The following is an 18,746-nucleotide window of genomic DNA, read 5'->3' as shown; positions in this document are numbered from 1 at the left end:
CAGCAAAGAAAACACAGGCAAAGACTAAATACTACCCTGCAACTAGAGAGAAAATGCAAAACAGGGCTTCCAAGCCACCTCCCTTCTCTTTCCAAAGGACAAACATTTCATACATCTCAAATTATGTGTGTACTGGCAACAAAGTTGTATATTTTGAGAATCCCTTCTAATATATTTAAACATTGTGGAGTTTGCTCATGTTGAAAAATGGTTATGACACAACAGAAATACTGCATGGCAAAGCTCTTCTGATCAACAGAAGCGAAAAATTAATTGCCAACTTTTTCTCTTTTGTAAAGCTGGAGCAGCCAGAAAGCAGAGCAGTGATAGTTCCACACCCCCGTGGAACTGGGAGACAAAACCATCTGTCAATCAACTCATATTTACATGAGTTCCACACCACCCTCTGCCTCCGAAGTAGAGAATTTTACGGCCAGGAAAACAAATGCTGAAAACAAGGAAGGAAACGCAGCAGCACTCGAGGGAGAGAAAGAGAAGAAAAGGGATTATCAGCAAATAATGAACGCAGCCCTATGGTACATCCCTTTATGATGACTGTAGGAATGACAGGTGGTCAACAGATGTCCAAAGCACCCTTCAAAGGAAGAGGGCTGACCCAGGGAAAAGGAGAGAGCGAGGGGAAAGGAAAAAGCAATAGAGACCCTCCATTGTTTGCAATGAAGGAAAGGAAGAGAACTAAGAGAAAAGAAGTAAAACAGGGAGGAACTAGTCTCGATTTTCAAAGTGAGGGGCAAATATTTCAAAGGAATTGGAAAGATGTGATCTATAATAGGGCTTCATCACCCTACTGCCCCTGGTAGGTGGAACTACAACAAGCCCAAAGTGATAACTCAATCACGAGCTGTCTGAGATATGCTTGAAAACTTTAGTGCCAGGGCAAGTCTGTACCCAGACCTATTTCAGTCCATACTGATCTCTCTGCATAGCAGCATTAATCTGCATTCTTCCAATCAGCTCATGCATGAGCACCCATCGGACTCCTGCATGAGTTTCCAATCCTCTTCTACACGAATGCCCCACCACTTCACGCATGTCTGCCCGAGCACCTTATGCACTGACACCCAATTAATTCACGCACATGCACCCAATTAACTTCAGGAGAGCCCCATCAGCAAATCCATGGGTGCAGTATGAGTGCACACATGGTGCATGAAGGACCATGCCTGCAGTGACACCCAGCGGGATGAGCTGAGGCCAGGAACGTGAGAGGAAAGACATGGGTCAGCCTGAACTGAGAATGGAACAAGCGGTCACTTCAGTGCTCGGTTAATTCTTCATATTTCAATTCCCAGATCAGTCACTAGAAGTCTGTGTTAATCGGCAATAGCTTAAATTAAAATCAACTGAGTTGAGACCGTTTAGACGACAACAGTATGTATGAACACTGAGAATGAGGAAGGACTTAAGCATTGAACCACATGGGAGAGAGCACCCTAAGCAATCAATTGCTGCTATCAAGTAATCTGCCCTAGAGATTAAAGAACACAAAGCAATAAAGCATTGTAATGAAAAAAAAGGTTTTTAGTGAGAAATGGGGGTCACAGGGAAAATACACATTAATTTCAGCACATAATCGCACTATACGGACAAAAGCAGATTGTTGCTAAAATGATTACTGTGGTGAATTCTGCACTAGAGATTCTTCGCCCATCAAGTGTGACTTTAACTGTAAGCAAAAGGGCAAGAGATATAAAAAGGAAGCTTCAGAAACTACACAATTGCCCAGTTTTCTTAATATCTGGATCACTGCAGGTACATGCAGCCTCTCCAGAGGCTGGGGAGGGGAGGTGTGGGCCCAGCTCCCATTGCAGCCAGCAGCAAATGGCAGAACTTAACCATGCAGCTTTCCAACACGGGACAGTTTCTTCCAGCCCAGAAAAAAAACCTGGCATTTGGAGATCAAGCTGTATGTGCTCAGCAACACTGAAATGTTATTGACCAGAAATGTGAAGGGAACGGGCTAAGAAAGAAGAGAAAGGACCAACGCTTAACACCTCAACACAAGCTTGGCTTTGCAGCAAATAGATCTACTGAAACTGAAGTGTGGGAAGCCTGTGCTTCCATCCGTGTGTGGATCACCCATGGCTTTAAAAGTGTTAGAACTAGCCCATGCCTAGTGCAAATGTTAAGGATGCTTCAGCAATGACATCCCAACAAGTCCTGCTAAGTATAATTCTACATTCAGTATCACAGATACACAGATTCTTTGGATCACTGTTTAACACCAAAACCAGACAGCAAACAGTTCTGTCACCCACTGGGCTAACAGCCAACTCCTACTAATGGTCCTGTCGTGTGGGTGCAATTAAGCAAATTAAGCTGGCTATCAGATAGCACAGCTGAGCAGTTACCCTAACCCCACCACAGCAGAAAGTGCCACTGGCTCCAAAGCCACTTCCTAACACTATCTGTCTTCTGCACCCCAGAGCTCCTATCTTTTAAAATAAACCACTTCCTTATATCACAAGATGTTTCACACCTCAGAGTAAGGCTGTCCAATGCAAAGTCAGCTACCAGTGGTGTCCCTCCAGTGTAACACCTTCATCAGTAATACCGACAGTGGGATGGAGTGCACACTCAGCAGGTCTGCAGATGACATCAATCAGTGCTCTCAACGTGCCCAAGGGACAGGATATCATCCAGAGATCTAGAAAGGCTCAAACACTGGGCCCAGGTGAATCCTGTGGGCTAAAGGACCTTTAAGGGTCCCTTACAACTCAAACCATTCTGTGATTCTGTGATGCTAAATCACGAAAACTACAGGTATGTACATGAAACATTCCCTTTTTGCAGTAAGTAGAAAAGACTGTAACTCCATGTATGGCCAGGTATGCACCAACCACACAAATATTACCAGACCAGAGAATACACTTAAGCCAAAAGTGGTGAACTGGATTTTCTTTCCCTGCCTATGTAATCTCTCTTTTCTTCTCCCTCTCTCTCTTCTATTTCCCTTTTCAAGTTATATTTGAACATAATGCAAGGCATGTTGTCATAGCTTACTGCTAATAAAGTATAGGTATGTAGATACACTCCACGTATTGTTCTAAGTACTGTAGTGGGATACAAATAAAGATTCAACTGATCAGTTGCTTCCATTTAACCTTAACTTAGTCCATGGGAATTTCAAAACCTCAATGACCCCGATCAGACTAAGTCATGATAGCAAGAGGAACAGAGAAGGCAATCTAAAGTAGAAACGTTCATTCCCAACATTTTCTTCATTAACTCATTTAAGATATGAGTGTGGCTCTAATAAAGAACAAAATGGCTTCATGGTCAAACATCTGTGCTATGAACAGCATTCAGCTCGCGAAAGTTAGCAAGACCCGTCTGCTCTAAGGCCACTGGGTAAATCCCAGTAGCTTTCATTCTCCTTCTTGGTGCTATTTCTTTGTTGAGCAAATTCCACGCAGTGAAACTAACACCAAGGAACGGTATTTCCACTTTAAAATAACAGGTTAAGATGTCCCCATCCACATTACATTTGCTATTATAATTACTTAAAAACAATACAAAGGAAAAACAAATAAAATCTCCCATAAGTTAGGCCTTACTATCTCTGACTTAAGTATCATTTGCTGATACAGACAAACAGTTCATAAAGCTCCTCTATCATTATTAGCCATAATTTAAATAATTACTGGGCAGGATAAAAAAAAACCTGTTCAACCATGGCTCTCTAATCTAGTAATTAAATCCACCTGCAGGAAGCTGAACAATTTGTTTTCTGCATATGACTATTAATGCAGTCAAGTATTTTACACTAGGCAGTATATCACCAGGAGAGACGGAGCCATACAGCTAGTAATTAAGCCACACTTTGATAAGGTCAGAAACATCCACCCAAGCTTCGCCACAGACAGAGGTCTCAGATGAGACAGTTCTGTCAGTGCCCATCAGGCTGCTAGTTAAACATGGGATATATTCTTCCATCGTCACCTGGGTGGATTTCTGGCTGTTTGACTTATTTCAGCATAGTCATTACTTCTTGCTAAGCCCACACAGGTGACTGACTGAATAGTCTGACCAAGTCCACGTATAGATGAGTACATTATTAAATAGACAATATTGGAACTGGCTGGATCATTTTATCAAGTTCTCTGTGTTGCAACAAACACATCACACACCACTCATGCTGATGCACCAAAAGCCATCTCTGGATCACTCAAGATTAACTCTGGTTTAGTTAGCCTGAGTCTAAGCCAGAAAATAATTATGACTGCAAGTTGTCAGCATAAGCTACACATCCATGAGCTTTAGGTCTATGAGTCCCGTACTGCAGTTCTAGCAGTAACCAATCTGGCCACACATGGCTTTGCTAAAAGATGCTGCACCACACCACCCAGATGCAGTGCTGAGAATGCATTCCTGACAGCCACAGCACTCGCCAAGCAACCTGAAAGCTGCTCCACAACAAACAGGTATCTGCCAACAAGGCCTGCTCTGCAGATAGGTGCTGCCTGTTCAGTCGGGGTGTGCGTGTGGGCAGTGCCAGCATGCCTCACCCCAAGTCCCTGGTGAGGTTATGCAGGCATGAAGAGACCACAACTTCTATATCCTGAGCAGAAAGGGCAGCTCAAAACATAGATGTTGTATAGGTCTCTCTCAGCCAGATATCTCCATATCTTTAGCTAGGTGTATTTGTGTCCTTTTACATTATGTCTCATTCTGATCATCCATCTCAATTTGATATCTCTGTTTTGTGGTTACTCGTGCAGAGAAAATCCTGGATTTTATCCAAATGATGGGAAATTTTGCCCATTTAGATTACCTGAAGCCAATAACCTTTCTACTGGAAAGCTCCCATCTGGCTAGAAGCAGTGCTGCTGCAGTTTTCAGCTATGTGATTCCTTTGCAAATGACCCAGCATTATGCTCCAGACATGAAATCGTCTTCAAATCCTCCTCAAGAAAAAAATGTGCTCTTGTTCCAAATTACGCACATAAATAGAACAGTGGTTTAATTTGTCTTTAGGAAGCTGTCAAAATGGACAGTGTCGATGTATCTTATCGTTGGAAACAAAAATACCTTATTATTTAATGGTACAGTAGAGAGATCTGTGAAAATGCTACATAAATACAATAGAGTTTGATGGCAAAGTTTTCTGCCAAGTGGCTCAGATATTGATATTATGTATTCCACAGTATGTGGGTCATGATGACAAAATGTGTTATTAGTCTTTCTCGAAATGATCCCTTAATTCTCTCTCATACTCTACTGAAACGTCACATTGCTCACATTTAACACACAATGCAAATGCATACACATTTTAAAATAAGCAATAAGCAATATTTATCCCTTCAGTACTCAATAAGCAATATTTATAAGTTATCATATCATCCCTCCTTTGAGTTACAATGACTTTCTGAGCTAGGAGCAAATTCTGTGCTGCAATATAAGTGCTTGTCCATGCTTTGGAATAGAGAATTAATATACTTTCTATAACAACAAAAAACAACAGTTTTCCAATAGCCCCTCTTCAAATGAAAACGCACCTTCATTTGCAATACTGCTGACACAGCAATGCATGGCTGATGATAAAAAATACCTGGTTATTTTGTGCACTGTTAGCAATCCTGTCAACACAATGAAGTTCTGAAGTGATTATAAGAGGACTCAGTAAAGTTGGTTATGAAATGCAACTACAGAATTAGCAAAAGAACAAACAGTACTGAAGAATAAACAGCACTGAAACAGAAGCAGTTTCACTAAGTTTTCTACTCACAGTGATCATTTATGTGTTTTACTTAATAATTTTGTAATTGCACTTCTTTTTCTTGTGCATTTTTTCTTCTAAACAAGCGGACCATTAGTCCAAATTGCCAATCTAGTCCATAGAAAATGAGCGCATTCATCACCAGTTGGTATTAAAGGATGTCTTGTCTTTCACATGAACACATCTATGCTGCTTCTCATATGCTAGCTAGCTTCAGAACTTCAGAGACATTCCAAAACAAAACGTGACTTAGACCAAATAAAGTTGGGAAAGCATCCTACCTGAGTAATCGAAGGCGACCTGGTTGGCAGAACGGGGGCCTGTATCCACAGACTGGATGGGATCCGCCTGCCGCACGTCCCACAGCTTCAGCACACCACAGGTATCGACGGAAGCAATCATGTTGCTCTGTCCAGGTTGGAAACAAAACCAAGGCGTTAATTAGATATTTTGGCACAGAAGAATGCAAACGATGCAGGGCTGGGATACATCCTGATGCCAGGCACTGAAACTTATGTATTTAAGTAAAAATAAGTTAATGCGTTTGGTTATCGCAGCCTCTTGACTGCTACATTAACTTGAAGACCAGAACTACTAAAGAAAACAGTTTATTAGAAACCTTAAGTAAAAGAGAGAACAGAGGTCATTTTGGATTTTAATACTACAAAAATACGGCTTGTGATTATAACTCTCACAGAGACACAGGATTTACTTCCTATTTAAACCTCCAGTATAAAGATTTGAAATGCTGAATCCCCAAAGCAGCTCAGCTGGTGTGTATTCAGAGTCATTAAAGTCAATGTTTTTTTCCAATTTGTGCAACGGTTAGAGAATAGATTAACAGATAATGTTTTGCAGGAGAATCACAATGAAACAGAACTGAGACTCAGGTAAAACACTGGTCAGGTGCCACATCCATGGCTTTGTCATATTCAGTCAATTTTTATGCAAGAAAATGCTTGTGGCCGTCTAGCAAAGAGGAATTAAGATCAGAAAGTATCCATTGTGTTCTCAAGCAGAAAGGAACAGCCTGCAAAACACTATCATGGTCAAAGTTTAATGAAATCTTTAGGTCCATTTGTAGGGTACTCAGCTGTCAGAGCTCCATTACGGCTTGTTACAGGGAACAATATGGAGTAATACATAGAAACAAAGCAGTCATCTGCCAGAATTCAGCTGGCAATGCATAGCATCTCAGCACTCACTGCTTTGCAAAAAAGCAGAGTTACCCTATTTACATTGCACCTCAGCAAGTGTGGTGCTGCTGAACTTGATGGAGGAGCTATTCATTTACTATCTGTTCAACCATACTTGCCCGACTCTTTCATTTCAACAGTAGCAAAAGTTTAAGTTCAGCCTGTGCAAACAAAGAGGTCAAGCAAGCCATGCACAAAACAGAATAAAATAAATACAACAGTTACACTCTGGACTGTGGCATGGTTTGATCTGGATCTCAATAAAGCACATTTTCAGAGGAAAAACATCGCCATGCATTCTTCCCTTTCCATTCCCTATCCTCTTTTAATCTTGTCATCCTATTCACTACCACATTTATTTTCATCCATCTCTGTTATGTGCCAAATTGCTGGTAGGCACAACGTGTAAGATACACTGAAGGCCCCAAAACATTACTTAAGTTCTCTGCAGGCTGCAATGTGCAGCCATGCCAGAAAGGACTGGCCTGCAGGATCCTCACAGATCCACGTGAATGAAACAGGGCTGGACAAACCTGGTGTGGAAGCAGCATCCCTCTCTGCTTGGTGCTGTGCAAACAAGCTACAAAAGATGATCCTGCTCCAAAGGGTTTGTAGTCTATCCCAGAAACACTATCAACCAGCACCTACTGACAAAACTCTGCAGACTTTCTATCCATTTCCTCCCAGGTGCCTGGTACAAACACTCTGTGCATCAATGCCACACACACAGTAGGATATCGTGCCCAGCGTGCATGAAAAGGAGCAGATCTCATCTGCAAAAACAACTGAGAAAATGCAGGGTTCTGATGGCAACCTGTAACACATGCTAACGTACAGGACTCTGGTGGCAATGCACAACCTATGACAGCAGGCATTTTCTGTACCTCAGAATACTCTGCCCACAACCTTATTATCCAGTGCTTTAATTACTGCTGATACCTACGCAGTTCCTACGCCAAAAGCATACCAAAAGGATTTGTTAATGAGTCAGCTATTACATTTCACTTATTCACTCGCCTTGACCCCCATTACACACCTTTTCTAAATCAAGAGAGATGAAGATGTGGGATAACAACTTCTCAACAGGAACAAATAAACTGTGAATGTAATCAAACTTAAGGACAATTTGACGCTATGTGCCATTCAGAGACGAAGAAAGGAATAAATCATATGTTAAACGAACTCATTTGCTTCTGGCCATGGGCCATTTTCAAAAGCTTTAAAGTGGAATCATTACTAATTCCTGTATGAGCTTTTGGCTTTTTCATTCCTTTCGTAGCTACCGTTCCAGTCATTCACAGAAGAATGAACTGTCTTGCTCTTGGAGAAGAGTTTTGCTTCCTGCCACAATAACATCTCTTTTTATGATGGCTTTTCAATACTATATTTTACCAAACAGCAAGCTGGACTATTAGGGCTCAACTGATCTTCCTACATTTAAAAGCAAGGTACAATGAGATCCAAGGAGAAGACGACGTGCAAAAGGAGCTCTACATTGTATGGTTTTCATTCAGACTACATTTTATACTGCATTACCGAAGTTCAGTAGTACAGTGGCTGCTCCAAAAGTAATGCCTCCTAAGCTGAATTCCTTATGTGTAAAGAACAGCACCCCCAGACATTCACTGACAGTTACTGAATGCTTATGGAGTCCAAGCAGTGGGTGTAAGCATGGTGAGGTGGTGGATGGTGTGTTTCAGCAGTGGTGACAGTGGATCATCTGTGCTGGTGCAGATGATTACGAGTGCAGCATGCAGCCTTTTGTTAACTGCTGGCAAAAATGCACTGCTAACAGTGGTGACTGTGTTGAAAAACAATGTTCCGTAGATGAGAGTTTGCTCTATCACGTAGGGTTATTGTGCTCTTTGTATCAGTTGTACTTGCCAGGGGAATAAATAGGCGGCATCTTTTTGGCATGACCTACATATGATATTCTGTAATCAAGGAGCATGTAGAATGATTCATGAAACTGGTGAGAGCTCCTTCCTAGCCTATACAATTAAGCTGGTACTTTTGTGTGTGTGCATGCTCGAGTAATTAAAAATTTATGCAAGGATTCAATTAGTTTGAATTGAGAGACTGGTTCCAAGCTGCAACGGACTTTGCCTTTACAGTTCTACCTCCAGACATCCTTTCCTGCCTCCTAGTACACATCCCTATATTATTGTAGATCCCCTCTACAGTGGGTACATGCAACATAATCCCAATCTCAAAAGGCACTTAAAAACCACTGTAAAATAATTTCTTGTAGCCTCAGGATGATGTCTGCTAATGAGAAATTAACAGATTTATATCATTTCCATTAAGTTTTTTAAATCTTGTTTTCCTTTTTTTTTTTTTTGACATACCTTATTTTTGTTTTTTGTTTTGTTTTGTTTTTCTAGTGAATATTAATAATGATTAACAATGAAATTAAGCATGAGGTACAAGTTAATTTAATTTCCTGAAGATTACTGTGTATCAGTAACACATGAACTGTGGCAGATAGCTTTATCTAACTTAGGCTGCAATAACCCCCGCCCCAGCAGTATTCTCATCCTAGTTTAGTTCTGAAGGAAGGTCAGCAGTTGTTCCATGGCCCTTTGTGAATATTTTAGGTTAAACAGTTAGTGAAGGAGCTCACTGTCACTTTGAGAACTTCCTTTGCTTGCGGAGCATCAGGTAACGATACCGCATTCACAGCTCCCTGCACAGACCCCATCTCCCATCACCTACCTGGCCCTGGCCTGGTGACACAGCACTTCTGGCATCTGTTCTGTGCTTGAGCAGCTGCAGCTGGAAACTGCCTGCCATGGAGCCCCATAAGACGCACGATGAGCAGCCTCAGCTGCCTCCGACTGAGACAGAGTGGGGAAATAAGCATTTCTAAGGTGCACCCTGTGGGACACATCCCAAGTCACTTAACTCTACCACCATTTTATATGCATTAACGTATTTCTAAAGAGGACGAATCATTACCTCCCACATTTACAGCATGAAGCACATCAGGAACCTGGTGAGAGCTGTTAACCTCATGCCTTGATGTAATACAAAAGCTAACAGCAGTCAGAAAGTATGATGGGGCACAAGCAGCCAACAGTCCTGTGACTGAGCCATCACATCTCGTGGGCTGGACTGAGGCTTTCTGAGCTGCAGAGAGCCAAGGCAGGGGAATCCCAAGGGAATCCAAGCAGGGGTGGATGAATGTGGTGCAGCTTTAACAGGAAAAAAGATTTTAATGTCCTATTAAGCCAAATGAATTATGCAAAATAGCACACAGATGGAGGAAAAAAATGCAGATGTGTTCCATTATTAGACTGATGACTAATCAATCACCACCCATTTTTGAAGCACTGGGTTTAAAAGCACTCTGGTTTCAAATGAAAATCTTCTTAGAAAGACACGGAGTTACTTAACTTGGTAAAACTACAGAACAACATGACCACCTCGAGAGTGTGGTGGTATTATGACTTATTTTTATCAAGAGTGGAGATTACAGGCAGTGCCAGTACCTTCACATCTGATATTTCCTTCTCAGTTTTGATCTTACATCACAATCAAAGTAACCATATATGCCTCAAGGCAGCTACAGACAATAAACATCTAGAGCTTAGGCAACTGGGGTCTGGTACTCCCTCCCTATGGCTTTTTTTTTCTTAACCTAATAGACACCAGTTGGCAGGATGAGCTCTTCTGGAAGAGAGGGGAGTCAACATAGATGAAGAGTCTTCACAGCTTCACAGTTGGTTCTTCCGGCTTTATTTGCAGTTGTCAAGAGACAGCTCCTCATTCTGCACTGTGCAGTTGACTATTAAAAGTTCTGCAACTTGCTGCAATAACTCACCGGGCTGTTTTTCTCTTAACATTATGGCCCAATGTGCAAGTTTTGTGCGCACTGACTGTGCATGCTCTGGGGCAAGAGCAACCTCCCTCACAAGCACAGCTCTACATGCTCTGCAAGCATTTGATAAAAGACAATATCTATTATTAAAAACCATTATGGATTCATAACTACAAGAATTTGCTCCAAGCTCTCTTTCAAGCTCACTTACAAGGCAGTCTCAGCACCTACCCCACTAACTGGAGGGAGATTACTATCTCTCAGCACAACGGGTGTTTTCTGTCTTTGGGAGCATGGATGGTTCTGGTCCTGGCACAGATTATGTTGCTGGCTCTCCTGACCTTCAGGGTCTCCAAGGAGAGAGAGCTCTGGCCAAAGGATGAGTGCTGTCAGTGCAAACAACACACAGCATGTGAACAGCCAGGCAGCCCTTGGGAGCAGGAGGGAGAGCTCTTACCGGAGAAGTACACTGATGTGTTTGCTCCGTGTGAGTAGCGACCAAAGTCTGTTGTTATTGGAAAGAGGAGAAACAAATATGTTGGGAATGGGAAAAAAGATGTGGATGAGATGTGCGTGCTGATAAATGAACAGGTATGTGGGCCACAGCACACTAAGGAGCTTAAAGATATCACAGTAGAAATGTTTATCTCATTCCCTTTTTCTCAGCGATGATTTTGTGACAAGGTGAAGAATATATCCTCAAGTGCCATTATTTCTAGATTATTAACTTTATCCTTTCAGAGCATGCAGAGACCCATAAAGAACATTCCTTCTGTTCAACAAAGGAGGAGTTCCATTGAAAATAATCAAAGATGACGGCAGAGCTTCGCTGCAGCAAATCTCCATTTCCACCACCTTTAAAAATAATGATGGATCATGGGTCTCTCACTTGTTTACATGCACTCTGCAGACTTTCCTCTCGCTGTGAGAAACAGAGGGAATCACTCTTCTCTTTGCCACATCAAGTAGTGTGAAGTGCCTTGTGGTGTTTGAGGAGAGCAACACATGCCAGGCTTGCAGAAGCCCTTTGCATAAATTTACATATGAAACCCAAGATCACTGCACTCCCTGCAGAGTTACTGCTAGCCACCGTTGACATTGCACTTGAAACGGCACTGCAAAGAGAGCAATATCTTTTACAGAGAGGTTTAAAATAATCAATTTTGTTTTTCCTTTTTAACCATCAAAGAAGGGCCTTTGAATTCTGGGAACTGAGCAGCGAGAGGAGGAGATGAATGATAATTGCCATTACTGGCTTTTCTTGCTCTTCTGAGAGCCAACATGACTGAACTGAAGCTGGGTGACATCATTACCTGATTAGACACTCCTGAAAGCAAAATGCATTGCAATTCTGAAGGCGTGCCATGTTCTTGTACTGGGATTTTGTTGTCATTCAAACATAAATCAGTTGATTTTCAAAAACAGGGCAGCATTCACTGCAGTAATGTGAATATATACATGTGCTACGTGCTCTCATAAATGCATAAATTACTGTTAGTGCCAACAGAGCTATTGTTGAAACGGTAAACTGTGGGCCATTTTACAAAATACAACATCTGAGTGGGGAAAAATACCTATGAATAAACTACAGGTGCCTTCTTAAAACACAGAGATCATCAAAGGAGTGCAGAAAGTGAAGAAGTTCAACTTGATATTTGACTATAACGTCCTTGGGCAATCTGTAAGGGAATCCAAATGCACAAGGAAGGAATATCTATACTTTATAAACGTTCTCATGGATGTCTGGATGTTTGGCCCATCTCTGTACTCCTATGAGCACATGAATGGAACGTTTCTCCTGGTTTCAAAGTATTCCAAGACAAAAGAATGACCAGTTCAACAAATTGCATCCCATTGGTTCAAGGTCTTCCTCAAAAAAACAATCAGCAAAATGTCAAAACAGAATGATCTGACTTCCTCTCCCTGCTCGATTTCAGCTCTGCATTCTCAATTATTTTCAGATTAAATCATTATTCAAGGCCCTTCTAACAGTGATATTTATTCAACTACCGATTAATTGCATCTTCGGAACAAAGAGGCCTTTCCAATTTTGGCCCTCCTTTCATTCTTGCCTAAATGCAGTTAAACCCAGCCCTGCTATGGAATGGAGCCATGCAGTGCACCTCCAAGTGCGCAGCGCTGCTCTGAGCACTTTCTGGCCACAACTTGATGCTAAAGGGTAAGTGGCTCAAGAGCCCTCTTTGAATGCAAACACTCACTTCACCAAACCACATTTTGCTTAATTCTGAGGAATTAGCTTTGTGCAAATGTGCTTTATGTTGGAAAAACTCTCACTTCTCTGCATGGAGCAATGCAAAACCATACCGACAGCAGCCCTCCTACCAGGGTAGGGGGCTAATTAATGCAGTGGGAGCCCATCCACGCAGGTGAGCAGATGCAGGGCAGGCAGGCTCATAACTGAGCTCTCTCCTATCCAAGTCAGTGGTAACAACAGCTTAAATCTCACGATTTACTGAGAAAATTACTGTCACACGAGGGAGTTACACCATAAAGCGCAGGGACACCAGCCTGCCTCCTCATGTATTTTAGAACAGTATTTCCTGTGAAACATCGTATATGAAGGTGAGTTTGACTGTAATTCAGGTGGGAAATAGAACTTCAAAAAGCCTGGCTGGATCCTGGTATTCCGATTTTGTTTATATTGTAAAACGACATGTTTAAAGAACAGCTGTTAAAATGAAAAATGAATTAGGCTGGGGCCCAAAATCCACAGCATAAATCTGGCACTGGGAGGTTGGCCGTGTTGGGCCTAGGCCAGGAAATGCCATTTTTAACAATTCTGATTCCTGCAGTTGCAACTTAGGAAAGAGAGATTAATTCTTCTCCTCTAAGAAAGAAGGGCACGTCTCACACACTGCTCGCAGTCCTGCATGCTAAGCAGCGTTTGCTTCTGGGGTTGTATACACAGAGGGTCACATTCACTGCACAACACCACATTCTGCAAACAAAATCACATTAAGGGAGATAATCTCTTTTTCTTTCAATTACGCTTACGAGCAAGTGGACATAACAGTATATTTGTAACCGTAAATTTGAAGTCTGAAAGCAAAAGAGAAAGTCCTGCATGGTCAATTCATTAGCTGCTCCTCCTGAGGATCTTTCCAAGGACTACATTTCACCTAAGGCACACAGCATGTTTTTCATTTTGGCTTTTGTATTTTTTTTAAATTGCTCAGAATCAAATTAAGTCAATGCCATTTAAATATGATGCCACACTTTCTGCTTCAGACATCAGAGTTGTCTGCAATCCAGTCACCTGTGCATCACAGCATGTATGCTGCAACCCAACCACAAAGCCTAGGAGGCTCCAAAAAGGAGGCATCCAAAAGCATAAGCCATCACTGACTTAAGAAATAACAACAGGCTAGGTGCACTGTTATACCCACCAAAAGAAATATTCAGCTTTTAAAACATCCAGACCTAAAACATTCCAGAATACTTCACGGCATCCTGTAAATCCAGTCAGAAGTTTAAGTAAATGTGTATTTATACAGAATCACAGAATGGTTTGGGTTGGAAGGGACCTTAAAGCCCACTCAGTTCCAACCCCCTGCCATGGGCTGGTTGCCCCCCATCAGCTCAGGCTGCCCAGGGCCCCATCTAACCTGGCCTTAGGCACCTCCAGGGACGGGGCACCCACAGCTCTCTGGGCAGCAGTGGCAGGGCCTCACAGCCCTCTGAGTAAAGAATTTCCTCCTAACACCTAACCTAAACCTCCCCTTAGTTTTAAGCCATTCCCCCTTGCCCTACCAATATTGGACGCTAAAAAAAATCTTACCTAGCAGTGATGTGCAAAATTAACTGATGAATTGTCTTGTTCAAATAATAACGAGCCAGATGAGTGCTAGCCATGGCGCAAATGAATCATGGCAGATTGAGCAGCAAAGCCCTCCCTGCCTGCTGTCTGCCCCACATTTCTCAGCCTGCCCCATCCCTACACAAGGTACCTGCTGGGGTGAACATGACTAGAAATCTTGCCCTTCCTGGCAGGTTGGAAATCCCTTTGCAGACCCCAGTAGCAGGAAGACAGAATGAAAGCAAATCTCTCTCTGTCGAAGCTTCTGTGTGTTTGCTTTGCTGAACATTACAGGATGCTCCATCATCTACTGCAGGTATCTGTACAGGGATGACAAGGAGCACCAGAAAGGGTTCCTGGGTTTATAAGCAAAGTTGAATGGAAGGAAGGCCTGAATCCTACAGCAGGAGAAATGAGGCAAACTGTTGTGGCAGAAAGAATTGGTGCATTACAACCCTGACAGTAAAGGTCTCTAGGGCAGCATCATCTGCTCTGTGAGCCACAATGAGGACTGCTCTGTCACTGACTCTCCAAGGTGTGCTACACCTTTGTTAGCAGACCGCCTCTGTTCTCTGGGACACGTAGCACGGTCAGATAAGAGCACACATATTGCTGAGAGAAAGAGAAAGAGCTGGGGACATTTTTGTAACTTCACAGCTATTTGGTAAAGACATTCTTGTTTGTTTATCCAGCCTTCTATATTAAGACTCTGGTATCAGAGGCAGAGAGCAAGAATATTTACGCTGATCCTGCTAAAGATGGACCTGTCTCAGCCTTCTGGAGTGCTTTTCAGATCTGCTCTGGTCTGTAGGCAGTGGGTACCACAGGCACGTACTTGCTAGCTGGAGGGATCTGCCAACAGCAACTGCACCAGGGATGATGGGAAGTGATTAAATGGAATGCCCGGCCAAAGGAAGAATGGATTCCAGGAAAATCACTTCCAAAAATAGGGAGCAACATGAATATTTCAGAGAATGGATTGGAAGTGTATTTTAGGACAGTTCTCTGAGTTCCACCATTAGCAGAAAGAGCTTTTTGCCAACAAAAAAATGGAGCGTATTGATGCAGGCTTTGTTCCCTGCTGTGACACAGATACAGAACAGATTTCTTCTTCCTGTTCTCTTTGTTTTACTTCTCACAACATTCAGTGGGCTGAAAATGGTTAACTAATGATACCAAAATCTGTATTTAAAATGCACTTTAGATCGGTAATTATATTCCTTATGCATGGAGACAGAAATAAACTAGAGGAAGAACCCATTAGCCCTTTTGCATGTATAATTGAACACGTTTGATATTACTAGGTAACCTTTGTAAGTAACTGGCTTTGAGTTTATGCAAAGAAGTGAACACTTGAATACATAAATAACAATAAGAGCAGATACTTTTTTGAGTTTGCATTCTGTCCTTTGCTTGTTTGTGTCTGTGAGATGCAGTCAGACATCCTCAGCTTTATGTGGCCATCCACAGAAACATCGCAAAGATCTGACTTTTGCATCATTTTGGTGCAGTAATGAATAAGAACTGACATCGGATATCAGTATTATTGGCCCAGCTAAATGGTAGCTGACATCAAACTGGACTGCTGAAGAGGTAAACAAAATTGAAATTTTGTTTTTGTTTAAAAACTGTCTGACATTATTTGTCCTTCAGTAAATCAATGGCAGAATGAGATAAATGCTTTTTGCATTTTGGCTTGAGGAGGTAAAATCAGGCAGTTGGTACCAAAGCATATTTTTATAGTCTTGCAGGTTTTCCTAATACAACCTGTATCTTCAACATTTGTTTTGTTGTATGAAACCCTGGTAACCTCTGTAATGATTTCTCAACCTGCAAGCATCACACAAACACAATATGGCAGATAGATACAAACACAGGAGCACAGTAATTATACCCTTATCTCACCATGAGTGCATACGTATACACACATAAGGGAGTGAATTTTGTTCTAGTTTGAAATTGTAATGATTGAACCAACATCTATACTCTTTGTATGTCAGGAACATATGGTGATTTGCCAAGCTGGGAAAGCGCTGTATGAAGTACGTGCAAAACTTTGATTTCCAATGCTCTAAAGGCCGTGCTTAGATTTTCTATCACACAGTAGAAAAGGCTGGACAACATTCAAGAACAGATCACCACTTCTTGTGAGCAACCTATTATATGAAGCTGCACTGCTTTACCATTTCCTCATTTCCCCCCTGATTAAAAACTTGTACAAATACAAAAATGCTAGTGAACTGAATTTTCATCTTTGCTTGAGTTACACAGATACGTATTAATATTCTCTATAATGGGCATGAGAGAAGATAGCCAGGGCTGACACAGATGTCCCCACTGCAGCCTTTGGATGCAGGAGTGAAGCTCCTCCCTCCAGCACCTTCTGCCCATTCCTAGCCTGCATTTAAGCAGTCTTATGGAACCAAATAATTACGTGGGGTTGTCTGAAATCACAGAGTCATAGAATGGCCTGTGTTGAAAAGGACCACAATGATCACCCAGTTTCAACCCCCTGCTGTGTGCAGGGTCGCCAACCAGCAGACCAGGCTGCCCAGAGCCACATCCAGCCTGGCCTTGAATGCCTCCAGGAATGGGGAATCCACAGCCTCCTTGGGCAACCTGTGCCAGTGCATCACCACCCTCTGGGTAAAAGTCCTTGTAATGTTCCAAAATCAGGGAAATTACCTCTACAGTGCAGTCTCTAGAGGTTGGGCATCTCTAAACAGGGCACCTTTGGTTTCCCAGGCAAGGTACATTCACATATATAAGATACATACAACTTTTAGTGCACTCAGAGACTTTGAAGAGAGGTTGAACATGTACAGCAGCCTCTAAAAAATACAACCTTCCCACCACACATGCACATTTCCACCCAAAGGCTTAGCCTCTAGTGAAAAAGAAATACCTGAAACAATTTTCTCTGCATGACAGTAAAAGGGACTGTAAAATTAAGGAAAGATTCAATTTTCTACATCAATTCAAAAGCAGTTGTGTGGATTTTGCTGCAATTTTCCCAAATTTTTGACAGGCACAGAACCAGCCTGCCTTTTAATTCCTAATCCAATCACAGCATCAGAAGGCAAAGCAGAGCATTCGTTCAAGCAGAGGCACTCAAGCCAGGCTCTCCGCAAAGCTCATGCCCAACAAGGCAGCCCTCAGCAAATGGCTGCGTATTTTGAGTGCCACACAGCACAACAGCTCTACAGAAGTATTGCTAATCACGGAGTCTAAATGCTACTGAACACTGTACACGTAACAAAAAACTGTTACCTACAGTCTTAAGATGTATGGTATCGTAAATAACTTACATTCTAGGGAGCTGAATGAGAATTAGTTCAATCTCTATAAAGGCATTATTCATTTTTACTTTTTCCTCATACAATACTCTTCTCCTAAAATATCCCTCTGTCTTTGGACACGCTGCCTGGGTAGCTCTCAGATCTAACTGGAAAATGTGCTCTTTGTTCCTGCATTCTCTATACAGCACACTGTGTAATCAGCATTTCACGGTCCTTCAGAACTCCTTTGGCACACAGCAGCCTCAGCCACAGCTATCACAAGCCCACTGAAGTGACTTAGGGGCCTACTTAAACAGACTTCTATCCTGGTAAGGAAGTGAACCTTCGGGCTGTTTGACCATTACACCTTCAGAATCCCACCCTGCAGAGAGGACTCCTAACACAGCATGGGGGAATGTTAGTGCTTCTACAAAAGCTTTTTCCCTCAAAAACCACACATGTTTTAACAAAAACTTTCTCACTCCAGGGCCTTATTCAACTCACTTAGGGTGGAATATTTTCATTTTCTTGGTGGGCAACCAAGAGAGGAGAAGAAAACGGTTCCTTGGTGCTACATGAGGTTGAAACTTAGAACTTTTTTTGCCAGCCAACCAGTGTCACAACTCTAAGTTGTGCAACTCAGGACCAACCACTCAGCCTTTTCAGTAGTTTTTCTGTATATACAGGGTTAATTTGTGCAGCTGCAATTACAGCTCCTGAAATTATATTCCTCACTCAATTTAATGAATGCTGCTCTGGATGTTTCCATTTTTACTAATTCAATCATTAAGAATGTCAACCAATGATTTTAGTTTAGGGTTTAATGCCAAATATAATATTCTTTACCAAAATAACATGCTTAGCTGGAAGATTATCAGCACAAGCCTTCCAGCTT

At 42.1% G+C, this 18,746-nt stretch overlaps 1 protein-coding gene across 2 annotated transcripts in view; it reads right to left on the bottom strand.

Moving 5' to 3' along the window:
* The window catches only part of SPAG16 (sperm associated antigen 16), a 332,745-nt gene that overhangs the window by 77,128 nt on the left and 236,871 nt on the right, over positions 1 to 18,746 (bottom strand). For both annotated transcript variants that reach the window (XM_015867952.2, XM_032445972.1), the window contains exon 15: positions 6,022 to 6,148. In XM_015867952.2, the coding sequence (XP_015723438.1) occupies positions 6,022 to 6,148 (127 nt within the window). The remainder of the gene's footprint in view (positions 1 to 6,021; positions 6,149 to 18,746) is intronic.

The sequence above is a fragment of the Coturnix japonica genome, chromosome 7 (assembly GCF_001577835.2).
Source record: "Coturnix japonica isolate 7356 chromosome 7, Coturnix japonica 2.1, whole genome shotgun sequence".
In the NCBI taxonomy this organism is placed as follows: Eukaryota; Metazoa; Chordata; class Aves; order Galliformes; family Phasianidae; genus Coturnix; species Coturnix japonica.
Note: the sequence above shows the minus strand (reverse complement) of the source record. Positions and strands in the feature narration are given on the sequence as shown.